The 22,882-nt window shown below is 37.3% G+C and overlaps 1 protein-coding gene and 1 pseudogene across 1 annotated transcript; both read left to right on the top strand.

Annotated features, from left to right (window-relative positions):
- Positions 1-11,911: 11,911 nt before the first annotated feature.
- Positions 11,912-12,828, top strand: LOC112829584 (olfactory receptor 4C6-like; annotated as a pseudogene).
- Positions 12,829-21,644: 8,816 nt separating this feature from the next.
- Positions 21,645-22,604, top strand: LOC112829752 (olfactory receptor 4C15-like). The gene has a single exon (XM_025879454.2). The coding sequence runs from the start codon at positions 21,669-21,671 to the stop codon at positions 22,602-22,604; it is 936 nt and encodes a 311-aa protein (XP_025735239.2). The 5' UTR covers positions 21,645-21,668.
- Positions 22,605-22,882: the final 278 nt, after the last annotated feature.

The raw sequence follows: 22,882 nt of genomic DNA, 5'->3' as shown, positions 1-22,882 counted from the left end.
TTTCTCAGAGTCCATAGTCTCTCATGGTTCATCTCTCCCTCCGATTTTCCCCCCTTCATTTTTCCCTTCCTTCTCCTAATGTCCTCCATGCTATGCCTTATGTTCCACAAATAAGTGAAACCATAGGATAATTGACTTTCTCTGCTTGACTTATTTCACTTAGCATTAATCTCCTCTAGTCCCATCCATGTTGATGTAAAAGTTGGGTATTCATCTTTCTGATGGCTGAGTAATATTCTGTTGTATATATGGACCACATCATTTTCCATTCATCTGTTGAAGGGCATCTTGGCTCTTTCCACAGTTTGGCTATTGCGGACGTTGCTGCTATGAATATTGGGGTGCATATGGCCCTTCTTTTCACTACATCCATGTTTTTGGGGTAAATACCCAGGAGTGCAATTGCTGGGTCATAGCATAGCTCTATTTTTAATTTTTTTGAGGCACCTCCACACTGTTTTCCAAAGTGGCTGTACCAACTTGCATTCCCACCAACAGTGTAAGAGGGTTCCTTTTTCTCCACAACCTCTCCAGCATTTGTTGTTTCTTGTTCTGTCCATTTTTGCCAGTCTAACTGGTGTAAGGGGGTATCTCAGTGTGGTTTTGATTTGAATTTCCCTGATGGCTAATGATGATGAACATTTTTTCATGTGTCTGTTAGGCATTTGTATATCTTCTTCAGAGAAGTGTCTGTTCATGTCTTCTGCCCATTTTTTGACTTGATTATTTGTTTTTTGGGTGTTGAGTTTGAGAAGTTCTTTTTTTAGACTTTTTTACAATTATTTTTTTAATTTTATTATGTTATGTTAATCACCATACATTACATCATTAGTTTTTGATGTAGTGTTCCATGATTCATTGTTTGTGTATAACACCCAGAGCTCCATTCAGTACATGCCCTCTTTAATACCCATCACCAGGCTAACCCACTCCCCCACCCCCTCCCCTCTAGAACCCTCAGTTTGGGTCTATAGTCTCTCATGGTTCATCTCCCCCTCCGATTTCCCCCCCTTCATATTTCCCTTCTTACTATCTTCTTTTTTTTAAACATATAATGTATTATTTGTTTCAGAGGTACAGGTCTGTGATTCAACAGTCTTACACAATTCACAGAACTCACCATAGCACATACCCTCCCCAATGTCTATCACCCAGCCACCCCATCTCTCCCACCTGAGTTCTTTATAGATCTTGGATAGCAGCCCTTTATCTGTCGTGTCATTTGCAAATATCTCCTCCCACTCTGTGGGTTGCCTCTTTGTTTTGTTGACTGGTTCCTTTGCTGTGCAGAAGCTTTTTAAGCTAGTGAAACAAAAGCAAAAATGAACTTTTGGGACTTCATCAAGATATTTATTTCTTTTAGCAGATAATTGTAATATGCCTCACAGTTGGTGCCAGCATAAGGTATTATGACACTTTATTTGTAAAATAATTTAGGGATTAGGATCCTGACCCAAGATTTAGAGGCCTGGCTTCTTCTTTTGCTTTGGTGAACAGCATTCTCAATTCCCGTCTTATATTCCTTGTTATGAATTGTGAATACATTTGCTTATTTCTTTTCTATTTCATAGGGATAGTATGAGATTAAATTTAAATTACTGAAATAAATCCTTTTATCATCTCTGAATATGATTCAAGAATGGAATTATTTTCATTATTATCATGTTAATCTAATTTCAGAATTGGCAGAAGTAACAACTACTTCGAAGAGGTATTTTAAGCTTTAGCTGGTATGAAGTGCCAATACTATAATGGGGTTCATAACTATCACTTAATGTACATCTTTATTTATTTACTTTTAAAGATTTTATTTATTTATTTGAGAGAGAGAGACTGAGAGGTAGAGAGCACGAGAGGGAAGAGGGTCAGGGGGAGAAGCAGACTCCCTGCTGAGCAGGGAGCCCGATGTGGGACTTGATCCCAGTACTCCAGGATCATGACCTGAGCCGAAGGCAGTCGCTTAGCCAGTTAAGCCACCCAGGTGCCCTTAATGTACATCTTTAAACAATATTTAAAATTATCACCATGAATGATCGATCAGTCAATAAACACAAAATATTATAATGAAAATTTTAAAAGTCAGATCGTTATCCCTCTAGATGTTTAATTTATATAATACCAAATATCCAGACTCTGTATTAAACTCATTTTTATCATACATACAAATTCATAAGTGGTTGACTTAGTTATTTGCTCTTGTCATGGAGTTTTGTCTTCACACAGACTAGAGGAAGGAATTAAAAATTAAAGATGAGTGCTATAAAACTTCTCCTCTGATGTTCAGTTAAGTTACATGGAAATAATTGGGTTGTTGGCAAGATCTAGGAATGACGGTGACATATCCCTGAGGTCTAATTAACCACAGCTAATAAACTTCACAGAACATGCCTACCAACAGGGTATTTGGTTGTGCCTGTGAGGGTGAAGAGCATGGTGCCATTTATAAATCAACAAAGCACTTAATGGAGCTTAACGAGTTGGTATTTTAACCTCACAACCTTACTTAGTTCTTGGTGAACTAACAGCTGCCTGGAACCCTGGCCATGAGGCTATGCCAGACAAGTTCACAGGTGAGATAATTTTTTCCCCAGAAAATCATATAATTATAGAATCTTATGTTTAAATGCATCTTACAAGTCATATAAACACCTCTCACACTCCACAGGTCTGAGGGTTAAATCTCTTCAGGAAGTGATGCAACACAATAGACAGAATCAACTACATACCACCAATTTAGAAGTAAAAATATTTTGGGCTCTTTTTTCTTATTGATATATATTTTAATTAGTTAGAATCATGTTATATATTCAAATTTGCATCCAAACTCTTCTCCACCTATTATTACAACATAATAATTTTCCTTTGGCATTGTGTAATTTTTAAAAAATCTCTGTTAAAAACACATTATTCAAACAGGTGCACTATATTTTACTTATCTGTTTCTCTAATGTTGGACATTGTATGCAGTTTCTAATTTTCCATAGGTCTTAATAGTTGTGTTGAACAGATTTGAACATAATGATTTTTTTAAAAATATTTTTCTTTGGGTTTTATTCCTAGAAAGAATACTGTGGAGTCAAAGTAAAAGGACAAAATAACTTCTATGTCTTCATAGCTATTTCTAAATAACTTATTAACTACATCTTATTCTTACTTTATGTACACCATACTCTTTTATGATCTGCTGGGGGAGTGCACCTCAGAATAAGAGAACACAATGAAGCTGCTGTACTTGATTTTCACACGTGAGTAAAATTTTCATTTTGGATAATTAAAAAATAAAATTCTTTGTCCATTTATCTTTGCAAGGAAAAGAAATATTTTCTTGAAAAATTCATTTCATTATATTTACATTTTCTTCTTTGTTTCCTTTGGGAACTATATGTCCCCAAATTTCCTCCTTGAATTAGTAATGCAATATCCTGCAACCAGGAATGATGGATGATGGATGCCATGGAGAATGCGAAAAGAAGGCACGAAAAGCATATAAGAGAAACATAAAGGAGTGGAGGGATCTCATGAATGAATGCATTGCTGCTGTTTGGTAATCAAGTATTGGGGAGGGGATTATTAAGGCATTTAAACAGGGACAGTTTTTTTTTTTAAAGATTTTATTTATTTATTTGAGAGAGAGAATGAGATAGAGAGAGAGAGCATGAGACGGGGGAGGGTCAGAGGGAGAAGCAGACTCCCTGCTGAGCAGGGAGCCCGATGCGGGACTCGATCCCGGGACTCCAGGATCATGACCTGAGCCGAAGGCAGTCGCTTAACCAACTGAGCCACCCAGGCGCCCCTAAACAGGGACAGTTTTTATGACTTTATGTGGACAAACATACATTTATATACATAGGAATTGTCCAATAAATGTTTGTTAAATGAGTGAACACTTAATAGGCACGTATAGTAAGTAGTAGATTTTATGTATTTGTGTGTGTATATGTATATACATAGTGTGTTATCTATCTTACCTATTTTTTCTGTTCTCCACATTAAATTTCTAATTTTAAAACATTTAAAATAAGATCCTCATGTATTGAACACCTATCCAAGAGTTTTTATCCTGTTCTACTGAAGCCGTCAACTTACTGAATGTGGTTATGTTAAATTGTATGTGGAACAGAATGTTGAAGAATAAAAAAAATAACTAATAATAATCTTGAAAGTAAAATGACCGAGGAACATATTCTTTCCTAGAAGCAATTAATATCTTCATACTCACCCCATAAATTGTGTCAGAAATTATTAAACTAGAATGCAGCTTTTTTCTTCAGAAGTTTATTTGTTTCTCATAAAGTAGAGAGTGAAAACAGAGTGGGAGGACAAGAGCACTTGGATATCTAGGTTTATGGGCTGGGGAAGTGAGTGCATTCTTACCTGTGGAGATGCAGGAAGTGTGGCAATTCACCAAGCAGTTATTAATTACCTAACCAGCACCAGACACTGCAGACATTGTGCTGGGCAGTGTGGTAGGCACAGTGAAGAGACACAAGAACAGTATATATGTTATGGTAGGTACCAGGGAGGACATGTCACCAATGGCTTGTACCTTTCCTGTTTTAAACCACCTGCTTATGATAGACACTTATTGACCATGTCTTTCTTTCCACAGTGAGAGCTGAGGGTTCAAATGTAAATTCCCTTGGAAGAGGGAATAACTCTTATTTTATAAAATACATGTGAGAATTAACAATTTGTAAGCTCATGGACACAGAGGATGGCTCAGAAGCATGGGACACTGACATGACTTAATAAAGTCACATAGAGTTGGAACCAGGAAAATCCCAATCTCATGTTTATAACCCAGTGTTTTCTCAGTAAATTTATACTTCACATTTCACCCACCTATGGGTGTTTATAGGTGGCAGGTATGAGGTATCTGAGGAGATGGAAAGCATTGTGGAGGAAGTAAAGAAGAATTGAAACTAATGTTGAGGCAAGGAGTGCCCAGGACATGCTCCGCAGTTAGTCACTGATTTTTTACTATGCAATTCAGACTACAATCCTTTCATGGATAACTGCTACCTCTTTTTATCCCTTTGTAGGGAATTCAGGCCCCAGGAATTTGTTACTCCCAGAATGGATGGCCTCACACCACCCAGAAATGTGGCTGAATTTATTCTCTTGGGACTCATGCAGAATCCACACTTGCAGAAAATGCTCTATGTGGGTTTTTTTTTGTTCATTTTTCTATTTACTGTGCTGGCCAATCTGCTCATTGTCATTACCATCTCCCTCAGCCCCACACTTTCGGCTCCCATGTATTTCTTTCTCACTTACTTGTCCTTTATAGATGCTTCCTATGCCTCTATGACCACCCCCAAAATGATCATCGACCTGCTGTACCAGAGGAGAACCATCTCCTTGGGTGGCTGTCTGACTCAGCTCTTCATCGAGCACTTCCTGGGAGGATCAGAGATCATCCTCCTCATTGTCATGGCCTATAATCGCTGCATAGCCATCTGCAAGCTCCTGCCCTACACGACCATCATGAGACAGGGGCTCTGCCACCTCCTGGTGGTGGCCACTTATTGGTTGGATTTACTTTAATCTCTTTTTGCAAATTATCAAAATTTAAGTGTCTGCCTAATCCAGGTCATGAGAGTAACAACTATAAGAGTATGTTTGTGTTTAGGGATGTGCTCTTAGGAAGCAGAGGAAGAAGAATAGCTGGTATGTCTAAGGTGGTTTCAGAGCAATTTTTATGTCTCCTTTCTTTCATGCAACTGTGTGTGTGTGTATGTGCATGCCATGCACACACATGTATATATATGTACATGTATATGTATATATATTATATATGTTTCTGCTTTCTTCTTGTACCGAGTTCCTTTAACTTTGATTTTTCTACTAATCATCTTTGGAAAAGGTGTTTTTATTTCTATTTTAATTAATACTTCAAATATTTGGTTTTCATTTGTAATGTAAAGATTAATTAGCTCTCCAACCCAGAAAGGTGCTATTGAAGATAATTCCGTGTCCACTCATCTCTCAAGGAAAGCAAAATGAATTAACAAGACTTACTGACAAAAAATAATCCTTTTAAAGCCATTGATTAGAGACAGATTCTATTAATGATGCATATGCTCTGGGTACAGATATTCTGAGGAACACAGAGCTATTGATTGCTCGTTAAAAATGACATCCCAGTGGCCTTTTTTTTTTTTAAAGATTTTATTTATTTATTTGGGAGAGAGAGAGAAACAGCATGAGAGGGGAGAGGGTCTGAGGGAGAAGAAGGCTCCCTGCTGAGTTGGGAGCCCGATGTGGGACTCAATCGCAGGACTCCGGGATCATGACCTGAGCCGAAGGCAGTTGCTTAACCAACTGAGCCCCCCAGGCGTCCCCCAGTGGCATTCTTAAACACATTGCTATAACCTTCTTGTGGTCCAGGATTTTATTGAAGAAATTATTAGGCTCTATAAGAAATTCACACATTTAGGAACATGCATCAGCTGTAAAGTCGGCTTCTATGGTTCAAATCCAGGTTCTATCACTTCTTAACTGTATCTCCTTAAGCAAGTTAATTATTCTGCTTTTACTCAGCCATAAAATATCTCTAAACAAAGCCAGATGTGAGAATTAAATGAGAAAATACATATCAAGTACTATCAGAATATCTAGAACATAGCACATACTAAATAATTTATGATTATTGTTTTGATAGGATATCTGTGTATAGACTATCTCTACATAGATGTTACATTGCATAAATTTATGTAGTCAGTTTACTTTAGCTTCATCTGGAGACCAATAATATATTTTTTTGTTTAGGTCATTGATGAAATTCTATGAATGAATGATTAAATGCAAATTAAAGTGAGGTATGATTTTTTATCTTATCGTTTGGTTAATATAACCAAGATTGATAATATTTAGTGTGAGTAAGGCTGGGGGGAAAACTACACTTTAATACACTATTGATGAGAATTGAAGAGAATGAAAGATGCTTCAGGATTTTGGTAGAACAAAGCTACAGCATCTGTCAAAGTTCAACACATACATATTTTTTATTTGGTTTTGACAGTTCTAGGAATTTCACTGGCAGAAAAATTCAAACCAGAAAGTAAAAATTTCTGTGAAGAGATGTTCATTGCATCATTGTGTGTAAGACAGAATACTAGAAAGAGCATAAATGTCAAGCAAAAATGTACTGGTTTAATGAATTATGGTACAACCACAAAAGAGAATAATCTGTAGAAATTAAAATGTAGGAAAAATTATAACTGTTGACAAATAGTGCCCATACAATTAAAGTTTCAAGAATATTATTATGTTTGTATATACTTGTTTATAGAGTAAAACACATAAGTGATTGTATGCATTCAATATACCTAAACATACAAATGCGCATCTGAAGAGCATGCAATAAACTGTCAATAGAGGGTCCAATAGAGCTTATGGTTGGGAGTGGTCCTTTGACATTAAATTTTCTACCACTCTATCTATCCATACAAAATATTTTCCAAGGACTATGGTCTTACTTTTGTAATTTATAAAAAATTAAACTGAGCATTTAGTAGAAGCATGTGTATACACCTAATAAAATCTAAAAGCATTTGCTAGAAGCATATGTAAAAATATGATGCCAAGGCAAAGGATCTGTTTTAAAATAGTTTGTGGTCAGTATCCTCCTCATCATTCTAAGAAAAGAGATGGAGCTGCTGATCTAAGCCCTTTACATTTATAAAATCATTTAATCCTTACATTACCTTCCCATTTTATAGAAAATGAAGTTGAGGCACAGAGAGGTTATCTGGCCTATTCTGTGTATTCAGAAGTGAGAACTGACTGTAGTGTGGAAAATCAGGAATTTTGTAAGATCTTTAAGATTATAGCTCTTATTGCGTATTCCCAGTTGAGCGCCAGTCCAGCTAGGTTTACCTACTCAAAGCACCTTTAACTAGGGTTACTAGGGGTGTATGTGACTAAGTTTAATGAGATACCAAAAAAAAAAACAAGCATAATAGCATTTAATACACATTTGAACTATAATTTATGTTAATATCTTATCACATTTTAATGTTTATAAATGTAAATATCAAAACCTAAACTGTAATGCTAGGAGCTTATGATGTTTAATACACCAACTCTGAAAAAAAAAAAAACCACGGAGATTTAAAGAGAATGTGTAACTTCCAGTTAATTACATTCCTGCAAGGTCCTGAATGAAATGTAGTTTGTGTGATGTCAAAGTCCACGTATTTTGACTGTGTACCTTATGTTTTTCCTTTCTTCATGTCTTGCTCATGCTGTTCCCCTTCTTGTTTACTTCCTACATTATAAATTTAGAATTTGCTAAATTCTCATGTCAAGTCTTAGCTCATTTCATCTTCTTTGAAATCTATGGACAATAATGATAATTTTCCTTCTGGAAGTTATATTGTACACGTATTATTTCAGGAGTGCTTATCCTGTATCCCTCTTTCTGGATAGGGCACTTCCTGATTCCCTCACACTCTTGGACATGCTATGGAATGGAAATACGCACTGTCTAGGCAATAATTAGACAACTGAAGAAATGTAATTCTTCACTTTATATGAACAGGTTTTTTTTAGCAGTGGTATTTCAGAGGATCCCTGGAAAAAGAAGGCATTATTACAAAGAGGATCTGAAGGCAGTGATTCAACACTGAAGTGGAAGTCCAAGGTATGGCTCTGCTCTTGGGTTTGGTTAAAGCATGTGTAGGAGTAGAAAGGAGAGAGCTGAATGATGGTAAATGGGGTATGTGGATACATGAGCCTGGATGCCAGAGGAATAGCAGCCAGGCTCTGACAATGGCACTCTCTCATTTCTGGAGGCAGGACTGGCACCACCATTGCCTGGGGCCCATGGTTCAACGCTGTTTTCATTGGACGAATTCAATTTCATGGGTTCAATTAAATTTAATTAAATGCCTCGTGTGTACACAGAGCAGCATTAGAAATTTGTGAAAATAGAATAAATTAGCTATCCTTAAGCATCCACATAAGGAGATAAAACCAACCTGAAATTAAAAAAAAATGACTAGGAAGACAATTGAATTATTGTTGATATGCACCCTATATGGGTATTGTAACACGTATCCAGGATGGTGGTGGTGAAAAGGGCACTGGGGAGGCAGTAAGGCAGGAGAGAAGAAGAAGAATGGATTTCTTGACAACAGAGGCAGGAGGCAGGAGGAAGTGAGAAGTTTAGGGGAATAGAAAATAATCATGAATAATAGGTTAGTGTTCCCCAAACATTCTCATGCCTGGTACTTCCTTTGATGCTCATGAAAGTATTGTGAGACAGGGTGTTTAATTCTTAGAGAGGCTGCAGAAGATGGTGGTTAGTAGACTGTGCTATGAACTTGGTCACAGCCTCACCCAAAGTGTACAGGCTCTCCAAGCATTATCCACTGCATCAGAAAATCAAGATAATACCAGTTCATGTCTCATATGGCTTTTGTGGGACTTAAAAGAGGAAATCATGAAGCTCTTAGCACAGTACTCTCAAATAATAACTCCATGACAGATACTAACTTTAACCGCTATTACACTGTTTTATGTTTGCAGGACTGAAGATTATATTAAGTAAGTGGCATGAGTTCAACAGAGAGTTAAGTCTGCTTGCTCTGAACCCATGGCCTTTCCCACTGTCCTAGACTGACCGAGATGTGTGTTCTGGTAATAAGAGATGGACTTGACTGCTGTGGGAGGAAGACATACAAAAAAAAAATGATGTTGATTACTATAGGCAATTTTTTTTTTTTGCCATGACCAATGGCAAGGAGCTAGGTAGGAACAGAGTTGCTGTGTTTGAGAGGGCCAGAGTCCCTGAGCTGGCTTCTTTGAACGCCTAGCATGGCACTCATCTGTGATGCCTCCTCTCCAGATGAGGTCCAGAGTGGTGAGCAATGTCACAACACATCCTAGGAGTTAGAGGAATAATTTGAAATAAAAGCCAGTTATCCTGATTCTGAGACTATCTTCCTTCTACTTTATTGGAGCTACTAAAGCACTTTGGAAGTTCTTGGGCTGGAGATTGGGGTTAGCCCATATTGCAGATTGCAAACAGTGTCCTGGAAGCTGTGTACCTTGTTTAGTAAAAGGGATAATATGAAAGATGTGTCTTTGGGTATTTAGAGGAGTCTTGGAGAACCTTATTTTATATTCTCAGTTAAAGCAGTAATGGAGTCCCACCAAGTGGCAGAGAGCCTCTGCCTAAGGATCCATAGCCAGAAGAAGTTTGCTACTGGAGTGGTACTTTCACTGTACAATTTGGCTGCAGTAACATTTGTATTTAGCTGATTGAGACCACTGTTCATCCCTTCAGGACTACAGTTTCATAGTTAAGAGTTTGTGTTTCAAAATGAGATCACATGGAGTCCTAATCCCCACTCATTTTAGAGGAGATGTTCAATGTCTCCAAACATTAGTCCCCTCATTCTCAAGCAGGGATTTGTGATAGCACCCACCTCATGTGATATGAAAAATAATTGCCATAATGCATGTAGCAGACCAAGTACCTTGCTAGTACATAGTGAGTGAAAAATAAATGAGTTGTTTTATTGATGTTTTGATTATTCTTTAGAATCCTTTGTTTCATCTGGGGCACTCCTTCACAAGGAAACGTGGAAGGAATGATTTATACTGATTCAGACTCCTGTGCAGGGATGGATCTGGGTCTTCCTGGAGCAGCAAAAGAGGCAAAGTTTTATTTTCTTTAATCAGCATATCTGGAAAATTATTAGAACCTTGGAGCCTTGGTTAAAGTTTATAACTTCTCATTTCAGGATTGGATAATATACATAATTAGAACATATTCTTTATTGGGGAATTGTCATCAAATTTGTTGAATTTTACTCTATAGAATTTGTCTAGTAACATGAGCACAGGAAGCAAATCGCTCACTGGATTGTGTGATACTGAAATTATATCATGAAGCACATGTCTCTATCATATTGAGCACTTGATAGGATCTTCAGAGGAGCAATATAGCTTGCTGTTGGTATTGGTTTTGATCCAGGAGAAGCTGGATATGAATTTGGTTTCAATGTTTTCTAGCTATGGGAATTTAGTGTCATTGTTTTCTACCCTTTTTAAGCTTCCATAACTTATCTGTGAAATGAAGAAAATGTCTCAAAGGGTATTCCACTGCCTGAGACATATAGGGATTCACTGAATATTTGCAATATGTAATAATAATCCAATCTGAGAGGTAGAGATGTACATAGAAAGAGTATCATTCTTATGAAGTGCAGAGTCCTTGGGATATGACTTGTCTTGTAGGCTGTTCAACCAGTTCATTCTAGGTACTCAGAAATATTTGGAGAAAGTGAATGAGAATTTATATGAAATGGTCCAAATTCTTGGTTCTTGGTTGTGTCTAGTTATAAATGAATGTCAACTTTCTAGCTTGAGGTTACTAAAATTCAGAGACTGAGAGAAGGGCTTGTATGTAGGTGGTTTATTCTGGAAAACAAAATGGAGGCAGTGAATGGAGAGAGTGAAACAAGGAAGAAAGGGAAGTTAATCCAAGTTTGTGTTAAGTTGGTTGTCATTTATTCACCGGCTCCTATTTACTAATGACCTAGGAGTTCCTTAAAGTATGTTAATCCCTTCATATTTTGAGGTGTGAACATGCTCCAGAATGATGAAGCAGGATTTTCCAAGTGTCTCAAGCAGTAAATATTGGAACAGAAAGCAAGAGATTTTCTGTGAAATGGAAGTGTTGTTGGAGGGATCAGCTAGGATGGAGCTGTTGTCAAGTAACACTGTTAGCAGCTTGTTGCTGTATCAGTGGCTCCAGCCACTGGAGAATAAAGTAGGTCAAGAGGGTATGAGACACAGTGTAAAAATTTTCCAGCACACTTAGTGATTACTAATTAAAAATAATATTCTTTTATAGATTTTCCACCTCAGAGTGGTGTGCTTATACAGCCCATAGTAAATGGAGAATCCAAACAATGTGACTGAATTCATTCTTTTGGGCATTACAGAGAACGCGGAGTTGCAGAAAATATTCTCTGCTGTGTTTCTAATCATGTTTGTGTCCAAAGTTTTAGGAAACCTACTCATTGTGGTAACCGTAATCACAAATCAGAGTCTGAGATCACCTATGTGTTTTTTCCCTACTTCCTTGTCCCTAATGGATGCCACCTACTCTTCTGTCATTGCCCCCAAGATGATTGTGGACTCCTTCTCCAGGATGCTACCATCTCCTTAGAAGTCTTCCTGACCCAGCTCTTTGCAGAGCATTGCTTTGGTGGTGTGGAAATCATCCTTCTCATCATGATGGCCTATGACCACTACCTGGTCATCTGTAAGCCCCTGCACTACATGACCGTCATGAGCTCTCGGGTATACTCTCTGTTGCTGGGAGCAGCCTGGGTGTGTGTGGGAGTTATCATCTTAATACAGCTGATAATACAGCTTCTCTTCATGTATCAAATACCCTTCTGTGGCCCCAATGTCATTGATCACTTTATGTGTGATTTGTTTCCCTTGTTGAAACTGGCCTGCGTGGACACCCACACCCTGGGTCTCTTAGTCATCCTCAACAGTGGGGTGATGTGTGTGACCATCTTCCTTATCCTCATTGCCTCCTATGTGGTCATTCTCTGCTCCCTGAGGTCTTGCAGCTCTGAAGGGCAGTGCAAAGCCCTCTCTACCTGTGGCTCCCACCTCACCGTGGTCATCTTGTTCTTTGTGCCATGCATTTTCCTGTATTTGTGGCCTGTGGCCACTTACCCCATAGACAAGGCAATGGTTGTGTCTTTTATCATTGTTGCACCTATGTTAAATCCCTTGATCTACACCTTGAGAAATGCTGAGGTGAAAAATGCCATGAGGAAACTGGTGAAATGAGGGACCCTGGGCGTCATTGGTTTACATGCTAAGGACAGATCTTTCCTACAAGGACAATGAAGTCCTGCCAGTCCCATGCATTCTAATCCATTGGGCACATAGCAGCCAATGGCATCTTTTAAGTGTGCAAATCAGGTTAAGATACTACCATCAAGTTATTTCCTATTTCTCTAGGACATGTTGTGCTCCATTCCTTTTCTTACAAGGCTCTGGTCACTCTTTTTCTTCTTCTTCTTCTTTTTTTAAATAATTCAAATCTGGTTTTCAATAATTCAGGTCCTGGTTCAGGGTCTTCGTTCTTACTTTGCTTGCTGCTGGACTTCTCTTTCCCAAAGCTATTGCTTCGTTGGCTCCACCTCATTTTTTTTTTTTTCCCAGTTTCACCTCCTTAAGGTGAAACTTCCACTTCCTTAAACAAGTCTCTCCTGATGACTTTCCCCGGTCATTCCCTTCAGTTACTCTCTGCCTCTTCACTCCTGGATTCATTTTACATGTCCTCACCTTGCCTCATGTCAAAAAGAAGAAAAAGCCCATGGCAGCATAAATAACTTGTTCTCTGTAAAAAATTTAGGATTATAGTATTTCTGTTTTAATTATAGAATTACAGAACTGGAAGGATTGTAATGATATTCCTAGCCTTACATATTTTTAATCTGTTTGGGAATTTTCCTAGTGTCAAAAGCAGGTACAAAAGCTGCATCTTTGATTACATAGGTAGGAGCTGTTCTTACCATTTGTGCTGAAATTACTACCTGTCAGTTTGATTTCACAAATTTCTTCTTTTATCTATTCTATGGGTTCCCCAGATTAATTCACATTAAGTAGCTTTACTCATTAAACACATTACTTAGGAGTTCAATGCTTGACTTCTTAACACTAACATCTGAAACAAATTTTGATCTTACTACTTCTTTATAAGAACTTGCTGCTACTAATGTTAGCTTGTAAATCATATGATTATCTCTATATTAAAATTGAAACATTCAATACTATTCATGATACAAAGGCATAGCAAAATAGAGTAAAATGGTGTCTTAGATTGGAGAAGAATATCTGCCTAAAAAGCTATTGTATGCATCAAATTTATTGGGAAACATTAGATGAACTTGCTTCCTATTCCCCTGAGGAAAATTAAGCCATCAAAACATTTCACAGAGTCATATGTATCTACCAATCTACCAGCATCTGTCCAATTATATGTTACCTTCCTACGTTCTCCAATAAACACATTACCTGTGCTCCTATCCAAAGACAGCCAATCTTTTATAATCTTTGGTCTGAGCCTCATCTCCTTATCACTTACATATAGGCATCTCTTATTTCATATTTCATATTTCCCTTACTAATGGATCATTTGCTTCAGCAAAGAAGCAGTCTGTTATCTCTCTCATTTTTAAAATAAAATCTTCCTTTGATCTTATTTCCTATATCAGCTACTACTCCATTTCATTGTCTCCTCTTTGTAGCAAAACTTAAGAGGTTCTGTAAAGTCTGTTTCCCAATTCTCTCTTTCTATTCTCTTTAAATCTTTTCCAGCCATGATTCAGTACCTAACACCGAAAACGCACTTTTCAAAGTCACCAGTAACATCTGTGTCCCTTAATTGAATAGTCTTTCCTCATTTTTCATCTTATGGACTCCAACTTTGAATCCAGTCATCCATGTTATATTCTTCCTACATGACCATGATTCCCAAATTATTACCTCTAGCTCAGGCTTCTTTCCTGAAGTTGAGTTCTGGAAATCCAACCTCCCTCATGGCATTTCCACTTGAAGGACTAATGTATTCTTCCCCATCTCTAAACCTACTCCACTCACAACATTCTTTACTTCAGAAGATGGCGTATGTGGACTCTTTCTCATACGCCACATCCAGGTTATCAGGAAATGCTGTTGGCTCTACTCCATTAAACCTATAAGTCAGAAGATAGCCCCACCTCTTCTCAATACTTTGAAATGACTCTTCATGTCACTCAGGTTAAAATCTAAAAAGTTTCTAATTACTAATAATTAAGCAATTATTTGCCCTGTTACTATTCTGATCTCCTTGTTTACATTAAACCCTCAGTGACTCCTCTTGTTACTCTGGCATCTCTCTGTTCCTCTTACTGGCCAGTTATGTTCTTGCTATGGGGACTTTATGCAGGCTATTTTCTCAGTCTGGAATACGTTCGTCCAGTCATCTGCATGACTAACTCACTTTATGTTCATAGATTGGAAGAACTTATATTTTCAATAGTACTGCCCTTATGCGTGGGCAAGCAAATCTTCTGTTCTTGATTGCTTGGAAGTGTCTTCTGTGAGGTTTTCTAGGTTCTCCAGTGTCTGGGACTGGGCAGTGCCTTCTGGTGGGGTACTCCAGCCTGGACCTGATTGTATGGGTCTCATCCTTGTTTCCTCTTTTGGGATGCGCTTTGACTCTCTATGCTCTTCCTGGGGTCAACCAAATGCCCTAGAAGCTCTGGATTCTGCACCTATAAAGTATCCTAGGTTCTATGCCCAGAACCTTGGCTCCAGGAGGGCAGTGTGTCAAGAAGAGGCATTATTCCAACCTACAAAGGTTCTGAAGAGAACAGGAAGAGAAGGATTCTATCTGAACTGGCAGACAGGTGCTTAGACACCAGGAGGACTCTTTCTGTGTTCTAATCAGACAATAAGCAAATATAAAAGTAACTCTTCTCTACTTGCAATTCTAGAACTCCATCAATAATTCACTATATCTCACACTGAGTATTCACCTAGGCAGATGTCCTATAAAAAATTTGGCTGGCTCTGCCCAGCAAAGCCCTGATTTTAGAGACACCATTTTCTGTGATGAATTAATAACACCCCTCCAACAGAATGACAAAATGTATTTTCATGGAAAATGATAAACTGATTCTAAAGTATCTATCTTTGTGTAGCTATGTTTGAACAACTTTGGCAATAAAAGCAGTGTGAGGGACACAAGATAGAGGACAAGATCTTCTACATATCAGAACATATCATAAATCTCTGCTTTGTAAACATTTTGCTTGTAGGCCTGTTAATAAAGAACTCTAAAGAACCAAAGAAATGGCCCAGAGGTTATTCCATCTATTTTTCGAACTTGGTATAAATTTTGTAATTTAATAAATGATAAGGGTGGGTTTTTAAATCTGTGGGTAGAATGGTTTATGGGATCAATTCTGGAAGGGCAAATTGCTATTTATCTCCCTCTACTCCATCTCCCCATTTCATATATTTCTTTGTGCCTGTCTCTGTCTCTGCCATCTCTTGTTTTTGATTTGTAAAGCTGTTTTCTAAAGCTTCACCTTATATTTGCAAAAATAAAATGTTTGTTATATTATCTGTCCCATACCATCTTTACACTATTATTTCCATGTTATACCACTCATTTCCTCTAACAGAATCAAATAATTAATAATGAAGCAAACCAGGGCATGGAATAAAGTAGAAGATGCCAAGTGTGGTTTTAAGTAGGAACCAGGGTTCCAGGATTAATTGTTGGAGTCCTGCTGTTGAGCCATGTGTTTAGATCATCTCCTCCAGGAGTGTGGTCTTGGTCAGATGGTTTTTCTAGTCAGGGAAATTCTCTAAAATGTCAGTTAAAAGAAAATAATGCTTGTTCCTTAACACCACAGGTGAATAACGCCTGTTCCTCAATACTACAGGTGAAGGTGCTTCTGCATGTTCACGTTTCTGATGAATCACTTCAATTCTACTTCTTTTTGTCAGATGTGAATAGACATAAAAATAGGTAGGATATAAGAGTGTATAGAACAACAAACTCCTGGGTACTGACCCTCTCTGAAAGGACCTCATGAGCTAAGTCCAAGTTTCCCTCAAGCTTCAATCTCAGAGCTACCTAGATTCAGAGGAAGCAGAGCTGTCCTTCCTTCTCTTTAAAAGTATAGAAAGAGAAAAATTCCTTCAATCTCTAAAAATTGTGTTTTTTAGTTTTAAAGTCATGGCATATATAGCTTAAGTACCAAGGAAGAGAAAAGATTTTGGATTATTCCATACATCTTTGCACATTATTCATAAAATGTGTTAATCTTTAACAAGCACCTGTTGCTACTCTAATCCCAGCACACTACTGGCTCTTGTGGATTGATGTTGTGCTTCATCCCAGACCTCAGCTCTTATATTTAGTAACTACACTGGCATTTTGCCTTAATCCTACACAGAGATATTGTATTCCATCCCACTGCACAGTTTTCTATTCCTGAATATGAAGGGAATGGAAAGCATCTTCAAATGGAAACCCCGGAGAATTTGGAAAAAGAAAAAAAAACTTTAATTGGTTGGAGACATATAAGTTTTGCAAATCCTTCAGCAAATCAAACCACAGCTAACTGTGTCTTGAAAAATCATACTGATAGGAAATTTCCAAACCCTGAGGAGAACTGAGAAGCAATTCTATACAGTCATGACCTCTCATGGAAACTTCTTTAAATTACAGTTGGAAATCAAAGAGGAAACTTTTGCTTCTTTATTTTTTTTTCCCTGAGACCATGTTGAAGATTGATAAGCAGTGGGGAACATTCTTTACCTTGTCTGCCAGAGATACTCTTCCTCTCTCTCTTACATGTAGAAGTAAGACTTGGAAACACACTTCACATTTTGGATAGCCATTGAATGGACTTTTCTCCATGGAGTATAGGAGATTACCATCACTAGAATTTTCAAGAAACTGACAAATGGTGAGATTTATAATGCACATTTTAAAGTGTGATGTAGTCTGTAAAGTATGGATGTTGTGGTTCAAGCTACCAAGTTTAAGGCAAGCATGGGTTTGTCACATAATTGTGTACACTTGGGCTAGCTACATAACTTTTTGGCCCTAAATCTTCAATTTTAATGTAGATTATATATTAAAAAGTGCAAAGGATTTGGAAACAAAATGATGGAGTTCACAGGACAGCACTTGACACAATAATACGTGCTCAATAAATAGCAGTTGTTAGAATGCAAACTTTTTTGGAAGGTTAGAAGTACCTATTTCTTCAAAACTAATGAAATTAGAACTTTCTTTACTTTTTCATCTTCAAGTTAAGTCCAAATGATGATGAAATGCAACAAGTACCTATTTTGGTCCTAGTCATTGAATCCTGTTTTTTTTATTCTTTCTAATTATATTCTCATTTATCATTCATCTTATAATGCTGCCTCCATCCTGATGTTTTAGGTTAAAAGGTGGACTTTTTTGAGGCTGTAAGGAATACTGATATACAAAAAGGCAAATTTAAGTGCTATTTACTATTTACAGAGTTATTATATGTAATACAGAACTCTACAGTCCCACAACAAATGCCTAAAAAAATGGCACAGGGAAGTACATTAAGGGTAAGCACGTGTCTTATTCAAGTCACAGAGCAGAGGCTTCTGATTTTAAATATGTCCACTTAATTTTCTCTAAGTGCATTTGATGCCAACAATAACATTAGATTTCTGCCTCAGAATCTTTCAAGAATATTTACATGGCTGAATCTCTGCACTGCTTTAGTGCTGGTTGTTGGGGTTTGTCTCTCTTAAAGTGAGCTATATCACAAAGACAACAGAAGTACAGGAGGCTCAGGCATCCCTCAGGAAGGACACAGGTGGAAGTAGAAAGGTTTTCAGTTTTATTTTTTTTCAATTCTAGACCTAGTAAGAGTATAAAATAGTAAGAGTATAAAACATTTAGGGGAATCAGCAGAGCAATATTTAAAAGACAGAAAGGGATATGATCTGAAGAGAACGTATTTCCCAGATTGTAGGGAATCGATTATGCTTCATTATACAGACAAAGAATAAATCTTTTAATTGCTGAAATAAATAATGATCCTGGATCAGAAATAGAGGATTTTAGGATTTTAGGGAGAATCATGAGGAATGGAGTTTTAATCTATTCTTTTAATTTGTAATAATGATATATATTTTAAAAATACATGGAAATGTGACTGATATGCACCAATAAGTACATAAAAATGTATCTTAAATTTAGTTTGAAATATAATTATAGAACACTACTTATAATCGTGACCTTACTACTAATAGTTTTTTTTTTTCCTTAATGTCTTCCACCACAGAACTAATGGATATGGATATGAGCAAGATGTTAGAGAGGGAATTCAGGACAACAATCACTAAGTCAATAGCTAGGCTTGAACAAAGTATTAGTGACAATATAAAATCTCTAAGGGCAGAAATGAGATCTAATCGGGCCAGACTAAAAAATGATATGAATGAGATGCACTCTAAACTGGATTCTCTAAAAGCCCGGGTAAATGAGACAGAAGAGAGAATTAGTGATCTAGAAGATATGCTGATGGAAAGGAAGGAAGTTGAGGAAAACAGAGATAAGTAGTAGCACATGAAAAATGGATTGGAGAGATTAATGATGCCATGGATCTTTCCAATGTCAGAATTATTGGCATCCTCATATAGTTTTAAATATCATTTTAAATATATACTTCAAAGATGAAACCGGAATTTCTATTATTTTCAGAATGATTGATGCTAGAATTAGTTTTGTGCCAAAATAAATGGGAAGGAAATAGTGGGCAAAAGGGTGAGTGCGGAGGCAAAATTCCCAAGGACACAGCCCAGCAGATCGTTCATTGTCCCGTTTACAGCCATAAGGGCCCATAAACAATTTCTGGTGCACCTTCAGTGTATTAAAGAGTATGGGTATCAAGAAAGGATAAACCTTTGAATCTTTGGGAAAGTTTGGGCCCACGATATGTTTCTTTATGAAAAGTTTATAATAGTTTAACAGTTTTAGTTTAAGAAGCTATGTTATGTTATCATGTTAATTCTACCTACACAATTAATTATACTGGACAGTTAATAAAATTATACTCAAGCCCCATCTCTTTTTTTCTGAATTGCTAAGTGGATGGAAAATGATAGTGTTGTGGATTTGAAACAAGATTTTTAGGGGCGCTTGGGTTGTTAATTAGGTTAAGCATCTGACTCTTGCTTTCAGCTCAGGTGGTGATCTCAGTGTCTTGAGATCAAGCCCTGCCTGGGGCTCTGCACTCAGCACAGAGTCTGCTTCAGATTCTCCCTCTCTTTCCCTCTGCCCTTCCTGCTCATTCTCTCTAAAATAAATAAATAAATGTATCTTAAAAGAGGTAGACTTGGTTTTTAATTTTAAATTTCATACAGTTATGTCTAGATACTTATTGAAAATAAAAGTCTGTTACTTTTGTATGTTCATTTCATGATTTTAAAATTATATTAACACATCTGTATAAATGGGCAGAGTCATTATACATTATTTGTTTTTCTCATTTCACATATTGTAAAAATGTTTCACTATTCATGTCCCCACATTATCAATTAGTCTTTTATTGACAACATCATGTGCTATCAATTTGTAATAGTTTGATTTACAGAAGCATCCTCCTATTGTTGACCATGTTAGAGATTTCTAAATTTTCACTATTATAAATGACATGACATCATCTTCCATTATAAAAATTATACCTCCTTATTTCACTTTTAGAATAATCTTTAGGGTGGGAGTTACTACTATGAGGAATACAAACATGTTTATCATTCTGGAAATAATGCAAAAATATTTCCCAAATGATTACATGAATGAAGCACTTTCACTGCAATTTTAGAATTAGTATATTTTTAGAAACCACGATTTAAAAAAACCCACATATTTCATCTTATGCGGGATTAAAATTTCCAGCTCACTTTGTGTGTCTAGACGCTGCTAAAAAATAATGCTAAATTATTGCCAATTTGTATCTGTAAGTAATTGGGCCATTATCTTCTGATTCTACACTCATTTGTTCTATGTCCTTCATCAAAGGGACTCATCCAAGGGATGAACAAGGGAATCAGAAGGCTTGAAACTCTACAGGTGGATGGAGAATTGAAAGGCCAACCTGCTCTGAATTCTTAAAAGAAAAAGAAAGTTCTTGTTCTTTTCTGTTGACACAGTGGGAAGGACTTCAGTGTTAGGGCCAGAGTTATCTGTTAACATCCCAGATCTAGAATCTGTTGTTAAACTTATCTTTGTATGCACAAATTTCCTACCAGTAAAATAGGGATAAGCCCTAACATGGACTGTTTCCTGGGCAAAGTGCCGAGAACAATTTTTTTTTTTTTTGGTATTATTTAACTTAGTCATCATGGCAATCCTCTGATATAAGTATTTTTTTCTAAATTTCAGTTCTTATTTTAAATTGATGAATGAAAAAAAAACCTCAACACATGGATACTTGTTCTGTGTTTGTATGGGGATTTCCCGTGTAACTTTCTCTTTTATAAGGAATGAATGAACTCATCTTAAAGGCCAAATTCATCTCAGATGTTTAAAGAAATATTTGGAGAGTAGCCATGATTTGCAAGTGCCTCTTAACCTGGATGTTATTCTTCTTCTGTTTGCAGATCAGGCAAACTCCTAGCAGGGATGGCATCAAGTCCCCCTGCTCCCATTCTGTGCTCATGGGTGGACATGATGACCCCATTGTCATGCTCCTTTCCTTAGAACCTTTCTCAACAGTTCACTCCAGGAAGCCACTGCTAAGTGAGTAGAGTTGACAGTTGAGATAAACTATTTCTCCACAGGTGGATACCTCCATTTCACCTTATTGGAGTTCTGGCTATTTTAAAGTATTTAATAATACTTTTTCTCTTCCTCAGTTCTGTCTGACCTCCCACTATGACCTTCAACAGATTTTGAATTTTGTGTTCTTAGTGATGCTAGAAACACAGAAGATAATTTTTTCATGTGGACCGACCAACTTCTTAATGACTACTGTATCACTTTAGACTGGCCTGAGACACATTTTTCTTTCTCATAATTGTAGACTCTACATGTTCCTCTGGCAGCTTTGAGCTTTCCCTTGGAAATCATGCAAAACCAAAGCTTTGTAACTGAGTTTGTCCTCCTGGGGCTTTCACAGAATCCTAATGTTCAGAAAGTACTATTTGTTGTATTTTTGTTTGGCTACATTGCAACTGTCGGGGGCAACTTGCTAATTGTAGTGACCATCAGCAGCAGCCCAGCACTCCTGAGCTCCCCCATGTACTTCTTCTTGGCTTTCCTGTCCTTCCTGGATGCTTGCTTCTCCACTGTCATTGCCCCCAAGATGATTGTGGACTCCCTCTATGAGAGGAAAACCATCTCCTTTGGAGGTTGCATGACCCAGCTCTTCGCTGAACACTTCTTTGCTGGGGTGGAGGTGATTGTCCTCACAGCCATGGCCTATGACCGCTATGTGGCCATCTGTAAGCCCCTACACTACACAACCATCATGAACTGGAGGCTCTGTGGCATTCTGATGGGTATAGCCTCGATGGGGGGTTTTCTGCATTCCATGATACAAATTATCTTTACTTTCCAGCTGCCTTTCTGTGGCCCCAATATCATTGATCACTTCATGTGTGATTTGTACCCATTACTGGAGCTTGCCTGCACCGACACTCACATCTTTGGCCTTTTGGTGGTTGCCAACAGTGGGTCTATCTGCATCATAATCTTCTCTTTGTTGCTTGTATCCTATGTTGTCATCTTGTTCTCTCTGAGAACCCATAGTTCTGAAGGGCAGCGGAAAGCTCTCTCCACCTGTGGATCTCACATTGCTATTGTAGTTTTGTTCTTTGTCCCCTGCATATTTGTGTATGCACAACCTCCATCTGATTTCTCCTTTGACAAAATGGCGGCTATATTTTACACCATCCTAACTCCCTTGCTCAATCCTTTGATTTACACTTTCAGGAATAGGGAAATGAAAAATGCCATAAAGAGAGTGTGGAACAGACTAATGGTGGTTTGTAGTGACAATTGAAACATTAAAATTTTAAAAAATTGTGAAGAATAAAATTCAAATTTTCTAGACAAAAGCTTTGTGAGTTTGGGTCTCTTTCACAGGAGCTAATGTAATGAAAAAACAAAAACAAAAACAAAAACACAAAAAACCCAGTAATATGGGGCCAGGAAAAATATTTTCAGACTCAGATCGTTTATCAACTCTGATTTGGTGATTCTGTATCTTCATAGTTATTTAAAATGAGTTGGAGATTATGTTACTTTACAATAAAAGATTATAAGGAGAAATTACCCATC

The sequence above is a fragment of the Callorhinus ursinus genome, unplaced genomic scaffold (genome assembly GCF_003265705.2).
Source record: "Callorhinus ursinus isolate GAN/ISIS: 27379988/994484 unplaced genomic scaffold, GSC_fseal_2.0 scaffold21, whole genome shotgun sequence".
Classification (NCBI taxonomy): domain Eukaryota; kingdom Metazoa; phylum Chordata; class Mammalia; order Carnivora; family Otariidae; genus Callorhinus; species Callorhinus ursinus.
The sequence above is the reverse complement of the archived record's forward strand: the minus strand, read 5'-3'. Positions and strand labels throughout refer to the sequence as shown.